Source organism: Carettochelys insculpta, chromosome 3 (genome assembly GCF_033958435.1).
Source record: "Carettochelys insculpta isolate YL-2023 chromosome 3, ASM3395843v1, whole genome shotgun sequence".
In the NCBI taxonomy this organism is placed as follows: domain Eukaryota; kingdom Metazoa; phylum Chordata; order Testudines; family Carettochelyidae; genus Carettochelys; species Carettochelys insculpta.
In genome coordinates, this window is record NC_134139.1 from 76,595,167 (window position 1) to 76,607,476 (window position 12,310).

General features: G+C 40.5%; 1 protein-coding gene across 2 annotated transcripts in view; it reads left to right on the plus strand.

Moving 5' to 3' along the window:
* PCNX2 (pecanex 2) overlaps positions 1-12,310 on the plus strand; it is a 258,263-nt gene that overhangs the window by 98,266 nt on the left and 147,687 nt on the right. For both annotated transcript variants that reach the window (XM_074988652.1, XM_074988650.1), the window contains exons 14-15: positions 2,870-2,980; positions 4,303-4,394. In XM_074988652.1, the coding sequence (XP_074844753.1) occupies positions 2,870-2,980; positions 4,303-4,394 (203 nt within the window). The remainder of the gene's footprint in view (positions 1-2,869; positions 2,981-4,302; positions 4,395-12,310) is intronic.

Consider the following 12,310-nt stretch of genomic DNA (forward strand, 5'->3'; position numbering starts at 1 on the left):
ATTTTCTGCCTCTTCTTCTCCCATAGTCTGACAAAATTTATTTTAGCTCATGGTTCAAGGGCTAAGACTTGTCTGAGTGAGAAAGCAGGGCATTGATTCAATCCCTGCAGTCCCATCCAACATGTCTTTACTGTGCTGTAATATTTCCTCATGGTCAAAGAGTTGGATAACCTCTTGTTGCTCATAAAACTCATGTTATTAAATCAAGCTTCTGAATTCTTTCACCATTTGAAGAATATAGATTTGAATGTACGTCTTGTATGTGGTTACATATTGCACTGCCAGACTGCTGGAGCTATCAGGACTTCAGTAGTTCCTTTAACGGTGAAGGTTTAAGTATTTCTGTTTTCAGGATTCTAGCTTGAGATAAAAACATGAAATCCTAGCCCCAATGGAGATAATGTAAGTTTTGCCATTAAAAATTTTAAGGGAGCTGAGATTTTATCTATGATGTAGTGAAAGCATCTCAGAGGTACAACGTGAACTGAAAAATAAGGCATAGCATAGCATAGTATAGCATTGCTAAAATAAGCTTCTGTACCAAAGGACTGGAGGATCGCTAATGTGATGCCCAAGGGTGACCTGGTGGTACAGTGTACTTGGACTTTCAGAAAGCCATTGACAAAGTCCCTCACCCAAGGCTCTGAAACAAACTAAGCAATCATGGGATAAATGAGAATGTCATTTCAAAGATCTGTCGTTCCACATATCTTACAAGACAGGAAATAAAGAGTAGGAATAAATGGTCAGGTTTGAGAATAGAGATAGCAGTGTCCCCTAGGGACATAATGCACTGATGTATTATCACAGCAAATGAGGAAAAAATGTAGATTGCCCAGCATGTACAATAAATAAATACAAGTTTGTTCACAGGGAACATTGCCAGGAACAGTGGAACTTTTTTCTGTAAAAAATGGGACAAATGATCTATGCAATTTGCAGCACAGTTTTCTGCGGTCTCCCAATGGTGCTCTTAACATAGCTATCAGACTGGCTTTTCTTTGAATAAAACTATAACCTGCTGTGTGTTGCCCCCTCCTTTTAACAAGGACTTTAGATCACATTTGCCTTTATTTCTTTATGGTGCAGTTACAATCTGACTTGTGCTGGCAGAAATTCATGGGCTGCTTATACCCTTATATGCCTTGTACTCCGCTTTTATTTCTACAGGGTTTAACAAGAAAATCTTTTCTTCAGAATCTGCTTATCTCATGATTTAACATGCTGTTGTTTCTATCTTGTTTCTTTTCCCCTCGTTTTGTTTGTTCTGCCACACTCTGAATACCTCATTTCTTGCTTCTGTAATTACGCTATGCCACCTGAAAATGTCTGGCTTTAGCTTCCCTCATCACTGATTACCTTCACCCATCCCTGTGGTGTTGTTTGCACAGGGCATGATCATGCAAGGTGCTGAACATTCAGGCCTATGATCCCGCACAGCATTTAAACATGTGATTAAAATTTAGCCATGTGAGTAGTCTCTCTGAAGTCAGTGAGACTGTTATCTGCTCAAAGTTAAGCATGTGATTAACTGTGTTGTTAGATCAGGGCCAATATGATCAGCAGTTTGCAAGATGGAGCACACGGAGTCACAGGGATGTGGTAAGAGCATAAGACAAGAATCCTGCGTACTAATCCTGCTGCCTTTGACTTAAAGTGAGGTGCCCCTCTGAAAGTGGCTGCGAATAAATGGCGCCATCTTACTCAATAGATCATCTGACCTTTGTGGGTTTTTTTTTTTTACTGTGTAAATAAGTTTTTGCTAGTTTTAATTCTGTCAGTTCTTCAGAGTCAAGGCAGGTATGGAGAGAGAGCTGGATTCTATTCGGGCTCACGCGTGCTCAGCAGACGTGGTAACTAACTGGAAGTTAATTGCAGAATCTTTATCAGTAACGATGCATATATTAGCCAGACGTCAGTAGTTTCAGGCTGAGTTTGCAGAGACCTTAAGTTAAGGAATTTTTTTTCTTTTAATATTTAAACTGAACAGATTTGATGTTAAAATGTATTGAGACATGGGGAATGGAGACTGTTATATCATGTCCCCCCAGGTCACTTTTCAAAGTAGAACTGAACTATAACTCTTTGGCCACATCTACAGGAGAAGCTTTTGTCAACAGAAGCTACTGTTGGAAGGGATTTCCCAACAAAACTTCTGTTGTCAGATTGCATCTACACATAAAAGCAGATCAAAAGAGCAGTCTGCTCTGTCGACAGAGTAGCCCGGCTGCTTGGCCCTCTCGCGACAGAATGGCAGCTCTATAAACAGGGCTGCCCATGAACCGGAAGCCCTGTTTGTCAACTAAAGGGCCCTGGAGCATCTACATGGCTGTTTTGTCAACAGAATGCTGTCAAGAGAGGTGTTGTACCTGAATGGGGAGAAGTACAATGCTGCCGATGGACGTGCCAGGTTTTGTCAACAACCTGTCGACAAAGCTCATTATGCCTGTAGACACTCTGCGGTTTTTCCCCGACAAAAGGCCAGTTTTGCCAGAAAAATCCTCTCTCATAGACAGAACCTATGTATATAAGTTCATCTATTTGTAAAACAGGAAAATAATATTTACTTCTGAGGGCTGTGAGAAGTAAAGTTGGTAAATTGCTTTGAGGGTAAATAGGTTTGCATGAATTCTTCATAGTGCTTTCTATTACTGCTTTTAGAGAAACATTAAAAATAATTTTAAGTAACAGTTAAAAGCCTGTACACCATTGTTCCTAATATCCAAAGTTACTTACTGCAGAAAACATTGAAATATAACGGAAAGTTAACCTAATCTGGTTAGAAGAAATGTCTCACTTTTTCATGTAAGTATGTTCAGTTATTGTGACAGTCAAATATGTGCTAACGTACATCTTGTTTTAATTTCAGTGTTTTTGTATTGCTTCCCTGCAATCTCCCTTCTTGGCCTTTTTCCTCAAATCAACACATTCTGTATATATCTCTTGGAACAAATAGACATGTTGCTTTTTGGGGGTTCTGGTAAGTACCTTATTGGAGTCTGAGATCATCTGTTCAAGTCCAGAGTCAGATGTAATTAAGCTGGGTTGTACTGCATATTTTGAGTCCCCAGTCACACTAGCTTTGGAACAGTGCTAGAGGCAATCACACACTTACACGTGGTTTATTGCATGTATATAGACCAAGAGATATTGCTTTAAAACAGCAGTACTTAAACTGTGCATGGGACTACAAACCACCTCACAGCCCACAGAAATGTTTTGAGTATGTCTAACATGATCAGTGGCAGAATTTAAATCCTTTTTTCACACGAAGGAAAATGTGTTAGAAGCATGGTGATTTCTGGCATTATTTCACACGTGGTATGGAGAAGTCCAGAAAGAGAAAGGGACTGTTGAATGTTTTTTTTTCTCCTCAGCTCAAGTCAGAAAAGAAAAATTCAGAGGGCTAAAGTCAGAGGTTAACTACAGGTTGAACCTCTCTAATCCAGCACTCTCTCACCCGACAATATCCATAATCCAGCATGATTTTAGTTAGATGGAAGACCACTTGTCATGGGTGTGGCCAAGTTTTCTGTAGTCACATAAAGTTTGTTCATGGCCACAAGTCCTAGCTCTCAGTGTTCTGAGCTGTTGTTTAGCTGTAATTTACCCCTAAATGTTTTCTAAGAGCCCAGTAAGCAGTGGACGTGTTAGTAATTCTGCTAGACAATATCGAATCTCCAATCTAGCAAATTCTCTGGGCCAGCACCGATCAGGTCCCAACAGTGCTGGACTAGAGAGGTTCAACCTGTATCAATTCTTGACTCTTGAATAATGTAGCAGATCTGAAGGCAAAACCTGTTGCGTGAAACCCTGACACCATCAAAGTCAAGGGATTTATGACGTCCATGGAGCCAGATTTTTACACAGTATGAGCGCTGTCACATAAGCTGATCTTTATCTTCTCTTTATTTCTGAATAATGCTGCAATGGAATGAAGCAGCAGTTTACGGGTTAACATATTTTAAACAACACCCTCCTTTTCTTTTCAAAAATGAAAAAAAGGTTAGTCAGCAACATTTTGGCAGGATAGTATTTAAAGTGAAATTCTGGTCCCACTGAAGTCAATGGCAAAATTCCAATTGACTTAGTAAGGCCAGAATTTCACCCTTAATCTCTTGAGTAGCTTGTTTAACTGATGAAACCATTGGAAGTTTTCTTTGTACAAAAAAAGAGAATAATGCTGTGATGCAAGCTTTGTATTAATTCTGAGGGACCAAGTCCGTTTTTGGTTGGGTTTTTTTTTTTTGGTTAAAATATATTTCATCTAGAAAGTAACAACTTTTTATGTCCTTTTTTCAGCTGCTGCTGGACTGATATCTGCCCTATACGGTATTTCCCGAAGTTTTGTAGTTGTGATTGTGCTGTATGCATTCTGCTTCAGTGCTGTGAAGGTAAGTGGGCACAACTGCAGTGGCAAAATGGACTATTTATGTTTCAAGAGATATTCTAGTTTAGTGAGTGGCTTTAGTCCTACTTTGTTCTGCATCCATTTTATCACTGCTTTTTTCCCAAGATTGCTTAAAATGTGGCTTATAAGTGTACTTTATGCAACCTACATTGTAAAACTTAGAAATCTTTGTGAAATACTGGTATAAATTACCCATGACTAATACTCGTGACTTCATTGAACAATGGTGTCTACCGTCCTACCGGAAATTGTTGCATTAGTGTTTTCAATACAAAGGGCCAAAAACTACTGTGGTATAAATAGGCATGACTCCCATCAATTCCACTGCAAGTTAATCACGGTGATGATTGAACTGAATTTGGTCTAGATTCTTAACAAAGATTCTGCTTTCTTGAAAACAAAACCATGTATGCCCCACAAAGCAACCACCCCTTCCCCCATTTGTAGTTACAACAGTAAGCAGCTTAGTTGCACTAATTTTGGGCTTTTTCTACAGAACTTTGTTAGGCTGTATCTACACTGTTAAAAAAACAGAACAGAGAAAGAAAAGAAACACCCTTTTCCGCAACTGATAGTGGCTAGTCCCAGAACCTTGGTCATCTGACTAAGGCTCATGAGGCTCAAAATAGCAACGTAAACATTTGGGCTGGAGCCAAGGCTCTGAAACTCTGCCCTCCAGTATTTATTATTGAGCCTTAAAAATATGGTCCCTATTGAAATTCGGTCTGCATGGTCTATAGTCAAAAACGAATTTATATAGGACATATCATTTCTCTAATACCACAGAACCTCCTCTCCTGCTTGGTCTGGCAATATTTAAGATGCAGAAAAATAGATTTATACATATATATCTTACTGAACTGGAAGGGACTTTGAGAGGCCAGTGAGTCCAGTACCCTGCACTCACAGCTGGACCTAATCACTGTCCATAACAGATTCTTTTTTTAATCTAATCTTCCACAGAATCTTGAAAGGCCCCTCAAGGTCCGAACTCACAACCCTGCATTAACAAGGCCAATGCTCTAATTACTGAGCTATGGAAAATAGACTTTTTTTTTTTGTTATTTTGTACTTGGTATATTTTAATTTTTTTATAATCATTGTGTGTGCCCCGTAATTTTGGTGTGTCCTACAAACAAACATAAGAACATAAGAATGGTCATACTGGGTCAGACCAAAGGTCCATCCAGCCCAGCATCCCATCTGCCGACGGTGGCCAATGCCAGGTGCCCCAGAGAAGGAGAACAGAAGACAATGATCAAGTGATTTATCTCCTGCCATCCATCTCCTGCCCTTGTTCTGAAGGCCAGGGCACTATACTTTATCCCTGGCTAATAGCCATTTATGGACCTAACCTGCAAAAATTTATCAAGCTCTTTTTTAAACCCTAATAGAGTCCTGGCCTTCACAGCCTCCTCGGGCAAGGAGTTCCACAGGTTGACTGTGCGCTGTGTGAAGAAAAATTTCCTTTTATTAGTTTTGAACCTACTACCCATCAATTTCATTTGGTGTCCCCTAGTTCTTGTATTATGGGAAAAGGTAAATAATTTTTCTATATTCACTTTCTCCACGCCATTCATGATTTTATATACCTCTATCATATTGCCCCTCAATCGCCTCTTTTCCAGACTGAAAAGTCCCAGTCTCTCTAGCCTCTCCCCATATGGGACCCGTTCCAAGCCCCTAATCATCTTAGTCGCCCTTTTCTGAACCTTTTCTAATGCCAATATATCTTTTTTGAGGTGAGGAGACCACATCTGCACGCAGTACTCAAGATGTGGGCGTACCATAGTTTTATATAGGGGAAGTATGATATCTTTTGTCTTATTATCGATCCCTTTTTTAATAATTCCTAACATCCTATTTGCTTTACTAACTGCCGCTGCACACTGCGTGGATGTCTTCAGAGAACTATCCACTATAACTCCAAGATCCCTTTCCTGATCTGTCGTAGCTAAATTTGACCCCATCATGTAGTATGTGTAATTTGGGTTATTTTTTCCAACATGCATTACCTTACACTTACCCACATTAAATTTCATTTGCCATTTTGCTGCCCAATCACTCAGTTTGCTGAGATCTTTTTGTAGTTCTTCACAATCCCTTTTGGTTTTGACTGTCCTGAACAACTTGGTGTCATCTGCAAACTTTGCCACCTCACTGCTTACCTCATTTTCTAGATCATTGATGAACAAGTTGAACAGGATCGGTCCCAGGACTGACCCCTGGGGAACACCACTAGTTACCCTCCTCCATTGTGAAAATTTACCGTTTATTCCAACCCTTTGTTTTCTGTCTTTTAACCAATTCCTGATCCATGAAAGGATCTTTCCTCCTATCCCATGACCGCCTAATTTACATAAAAGCCTTTGGTGTGGGACCGTGTCAAAGGCTTTCTGGAAATCTAGGTATATTATGTCCACTGGGTGCCCCTTGTCCGCATGTTTATTAACCCCTTCAAAGAATTCTAATAGATTAGTTAGACACGACTTCCCTCTGCAGAAACCATGCTGACTTTTGCCCAACAATTCGTGCTCTTCTACGTGCCTTGCAATTTTATTCTTTACTAGTGTTTCTACTAATTTGCCTGGTACTGATGTTAAACTTATCGGTCTATAATTGCCAGGGTCTCCTCTAGAGCCTTTTTTAAATATTGGCGTTATATTGGCCGTCTTCCAGTCATTTGGTACCAAAGTGGATTTAAAGGATAGGTTACAAACCACTGTTAATAACTCTGCAATTTCACATTTGAGTTCTTTCAGAACCCTTGGGTGAATACCGTCTGGTCCTGGAGACTTGTTACTATTCAGCTTATCAATTAACTCCAAAACCTCCTCTAATGTCACTTCAATCTGAGAGAGTTCCTCAGATTTGTCATCTAAAAAGGCTGTCTCAGATTTAAGAACCTCTGTAACATCCTCAGCCATGAAGACTGAAGCAAAGGAATCATTTAATCGCTCCGCAATGGCACTGTCTTCCTTGATCGCTCCTTTTATATCTTTATCGTCCAAGGGCCCCACTGCTTTTTTAGCGGGCTTCCTGCTTCTAATGTATTTAAAAAACATTTTACTATCGTTTTTTGAATTTTTGGCTAGCTGTTCCTCAAAATCTTTTTTGGCTTTTCTTACTACGTTATGACACTTAATTTGGGAGTGTTTATGTTCCTTTCTATTTTCCTCACTAGGATTTGACTTCCACTTTTTAAAAGCTGCCCTTTTCTCTCTCACTGCCTTTTTAACATGGCTGTTTAGCCATGGTGGTTCTTTGTTAGGTCTCTTACTGTGTTTTTTTATTTGGGGTATACATTTAAGTTGGGCCTCTAGTATGGTGTCTTTAAACAGTTTCCATGCAGCTTCCAGGGATTTTAGTTTAGTTACTCTACCTTTTAGTTTCTGTTTAACTAGCTTCCTCATTTTAGTGTAATTCCCCTTTTTGAAATTAAATGCCAGAGTGTTTGACCGCTGCGGTGTTCTTCCCAGCACAGGAATATTAAAAGTTATTATATTGTGGTCACTATTTCCAAGCGGTCCAGTAACAGTTACCTCTTGGACCAGATCCTGCGTTCCAGTCAAGACTAGATCGAGAATTGACTCTCCTCTTGTGGGTTCCTGTACTAGCTGCTCCAAGAAGCAGTCATTTAAGGCATCAAGAAATTTAATCTCTGAATCCCGTCCTGAGGTGACATGCACCCAATCAATATGGGGATAATTGAAATCTCCTATTATTACTGTGTTTTTTATTTTGATAGCCTCTCTATTCTCCCTTAACATTTCAGCATCACTATCACTGTCCTGGTTAGGTGGTCGGTAATATATTCCTAATGCCACAGACAAACAGACAAACAAACATACATACATTGGAGGTAAAATCCTGGCTCTGTTGAAGTCGATGGCAAAATTTTTGTTCACGTCATCAGGACCAGAATTTCACCCTAGATTTCATGAGATAAAAACTCTTTTTCCTTAATGTTTTGTAGTAACATGTTTTGGTTTTTAATAATACTATATAGCAGTCTCAGTGCTTGGTAATTGCATCTGTCCACTATCTGGTGGGGTTTCAACAATGGTGCTTCACTCTCTGGTGGTGCTTCAGCAATGCATCACGGTGTGAGATGCATCTTCAAACAGTTCTTGGCACCTTCTAGTCCAGAAGTTCTCAACCCAGGCTTCATGCCGCCCCCTCCGGGACAGTGAGGGATAGGGGCCACAGCAGGTTTCAGGGGGTCTACCAAAATGAACTAGAGAATAAAGCTGATGTTATGTCAGTAGAGCTGATGACAAACAGTAGATCCTGAACACTGCCTCCCTGGGCTGAAGCCTGAGCAACTTAGCTTCTCAGGCCCCTGCTGTGCCTGCTCCTCTCTAATGCTGGCCCTGGATTTTAATCGACTGGATATGCAGAAAATAGTTGTTATGGCACAGGTAGGACATGGAATTTTTGTAGTATGTTGGGGGTTATGGGGAGAGGCGACAGAAAGCAAAAGGATGAGGTCCCCTTTTCTAGGGAATAGTGATTTACTATTGGAAATTCTAAGGGTCAGTCTACTCTATAGTGACCTGGCAGTGGTGCTGCAGGTGTGCCACTGTAGTGTGGATGCTTCCTATGTCAATGGAAGGGTTTTTCCTATAATTTTAAGTAATCAGCCTCTCTGAGAAGATAGTAGCTAGGTCAAATGACTAATTCTTCTGCTAGTCTAACTGTACCTACAGTTGGGGGCTAGGTTACATGATACAAGGGGTTAAATTTTTCCCAGCTCCGAGCCAATGGTGAACCTATGTTTTACGTGTAGACAGGGCTTTTGTCCCTGACCCTCCCAAAGGGTGTAAATAAAGGGCAAGGTGGGCAACAGACTTTGCCTACCCCGGGCAATGTGTAAGTGTGGCAGGGGTTCTCAGCTCTGGGTGCTCTGAAATAGTGAAGGTTTCAAAACAACAAAGGGAGAATAATGTTGACGCAAAGTCCAGCAACCTCTCGCAAGGACTTAAGGCATGTCCATAGGTGCTGTTAATCAATGAAAAACATGTACAGTTAAGGTATGTTGCAGTGTCTTACTTAAAATTTTAACCTGTATCCACTGCTGGCCCCAGCCCTCTGCGTCAACTATACTAATACTGTTTTCACCTGACCTACCTCCATGATGGTAGGAAACTTCCACAATGTCTGGTGCAAGTTGTCTACATCATGATCACCAGTTCTCAGCTATGTTAATGGGCCTGGAACTGGCAGTTGGGAGGAGGGCAAAGTAGGCGCTACAAATGGTGAGAAATATTTGAGGAACCAGTCAGCAGGAAATTAATTGGTCATGTGTGGAGGAGTGTTTTTGTGGATGGAAGTTGTTGGGTCTCTTATGAAGTTGGAAAAGGAAGGGATCAGCAGGTGGACAGAAAGAGAGTCAGGGAGGTTGCATGGTGGACAATTTATAATAGTTTTTGTAAATAGCATTTTGGAAAATTCTTCTAAAATATTTTCCAAATTGTACAACTATTTCTTTTGTCAGCATATTAGTTTAAATTACAACATGCAAGTGGCTTTGCAGATAAGCAATCTTGCCAAGAGGTTAGATTTCAAACTGCTTAGAAATATGCTTGTAATGCTACCCTGAACGTGGAGAGTGCGGTGAGAGATTTACAAGATATCTGCTGTAAATTACCCATGTTAAGTGCAGACTTTCTGTTTGCATGGAAATATTATAGCTCATTTGAATTTTTATTGCACTGCTTGCCAGAATATATTTATAAGCAGGATAATTTAAAGCATACAGTGATAATTCCACTTACTTTGGCTCATAACCTTAGCCCACTTGGGCTTTAAAATTCTCATAGATCTGTCCTTTATTCAACATGAAAGGAGCACTGTCATAAATCTACCTTGTTCCTAAGTCTCCCCCAATTTTCTTCTCTTTCTAGGCAGTTACCTAAACTATTTTAAAGGAATGATTCTTCCACTCTCACTCCTGAGAAGTACCTGAATTATGAGTATATACATTGACTTCATTGTGACTTTGTGGAGGAAGAGCACTTCTCAGCTGAAGGGAGTGGGGCAGAATGTGGCCCTGAATAGTGACCACTGTGAAATGTGTGCTTATGTCAGAAACCAAGTTGTCTTTTTTTTTTTTTCAGGCAGCAGACTTGATTCTTAATCTTACCAAAATGGTTGTCACAACAGTGCACACTTGCCCATCGTCAGCATCTCCTGCTAGCCATGTACGAACTCTTGATGGGTCTTCAGTGGCTCCTCTCTTTGGCTAAGTCACCCAGTCAAATGCATAAATGAACAAACAGGGCCTGTCAGTGTACCCTTGGAAACGTCTCTGGGCTCAGTTTTCAGCCTCTTCTGGACTAGCTTTAAGCGTGATCATGCCCTGTTTTAGAGCAGTGCTGCAGGCCTTCCTCCCTGCAGACTCTTCAAGTCCTGCCCTTCATTTGGGCTTCTTAATGGCACTTGCCATCATCTCAGGCTTCTGGCTACTCTGCCAGTGTGCACTGGGGGGATCCAGCCCTGTCACTTCTCTGGGTCCCAAACAAGGGACGCTATAAATAGCAGCTACTTCATGTAATAGTTGCTGCTGCTATTCCCTGTGCCCCTTCCCATGTAGCTCAGGGCAGGAATTCTCTGTTCCCTTTTTGAGCACAGTCTCTCCCAGGCCCCCTCACTTGGAGAGTTTCACAGTCTTCCTCACTCTTCTGGTCCTAACCAGCAACTGATCTGCTAAGGCCCTGCAGCTGCCTGCTGCATTGTGATTAGTTGTTTCCCACTGCTCTTCACTGCTCCTTTTCTGGGATGGAGTGTGGTAGGATCATGAGGCCTTCAGCAGAGGATCTCAAGGGGTCTGGTACGTCCCATCACAGTTGTGCACCGGAGCCTGCAGGATCAAACCCAAAGCAGCTCAGGTACCAGACAGTGTCATTTGCAATGAAGGGGGAAAATGGAATTTATGAATTCCAAGCTTTGAAGCTAATATTTATTTCTAATAGGCTTTGAAGCTAATATTTATTTATAATAAGATTGTGCCTAGAAAATCCCACACAGTACTAGGGCCCCATTCTGCTACCTACTGTGCACACCAGTTACAAAGAAGACTTTTGTGCCCCAGAACTTCATATGGCACAAGATGTAATACATGAGTGAGGCAGATAGTTGGGGTGTAGGTGTCTTATGAGTGCTATGCCATGAGGCTGAAGAATTATAATACATTTGACTTAGCTGGTCATATGGGGTAGTGATCGTTGGAAGAGTGAGGTAAAGGAACAGAGCAGCTAGCAAAAGGAGAAACTACAGATCCCCACTGGCTTATTCAAATTTGTCAGAAACAATGAGAAAAAGTACATATCGGGTATTTCTAATATATTATGGAAATAAAGAAATGCATCATTCAGGGTAGGAAAACATGGTCGCCTGACCCAGAAACAGAAATTACAAGCAGAGAAAACATGTTGTTGGGCTGAAATTTAAACCTATCAAATCTATTCCCTGTTTACTTGCAGGACATCTTATAGCTCAGCAGATATACGCAGCAAAATTTTATTTCCTGAATTAAATTGAAGAACAGATATATATCCTAGAGGCTTCTACTGTTTGTACTGGCAGAGTATTGCTCATGTAAAACACTCAGAGGGAAAAATGATATCCTTTCAGTAATATCAAACTCAAACATCTCTTTCCTTGAGTGCTTCTTGTGTCCTCACTTTTTTATATTGTCCTGTAGAATGACTAGGTTCAACCTTACTTTACTTCTTTAAGTATTTGCCTAAACACACTTTGTTTCTTCAAAAAATTAGAGTGTGGATATTTTTAACCACTCTTTTTTAAAATATGAAAACTCCCAAATTGGAAATATTTTTGAAATAAAATTGATGTGTTAATAAGATTTTTATGACACTGTTCATTCTTTTCTTTAGT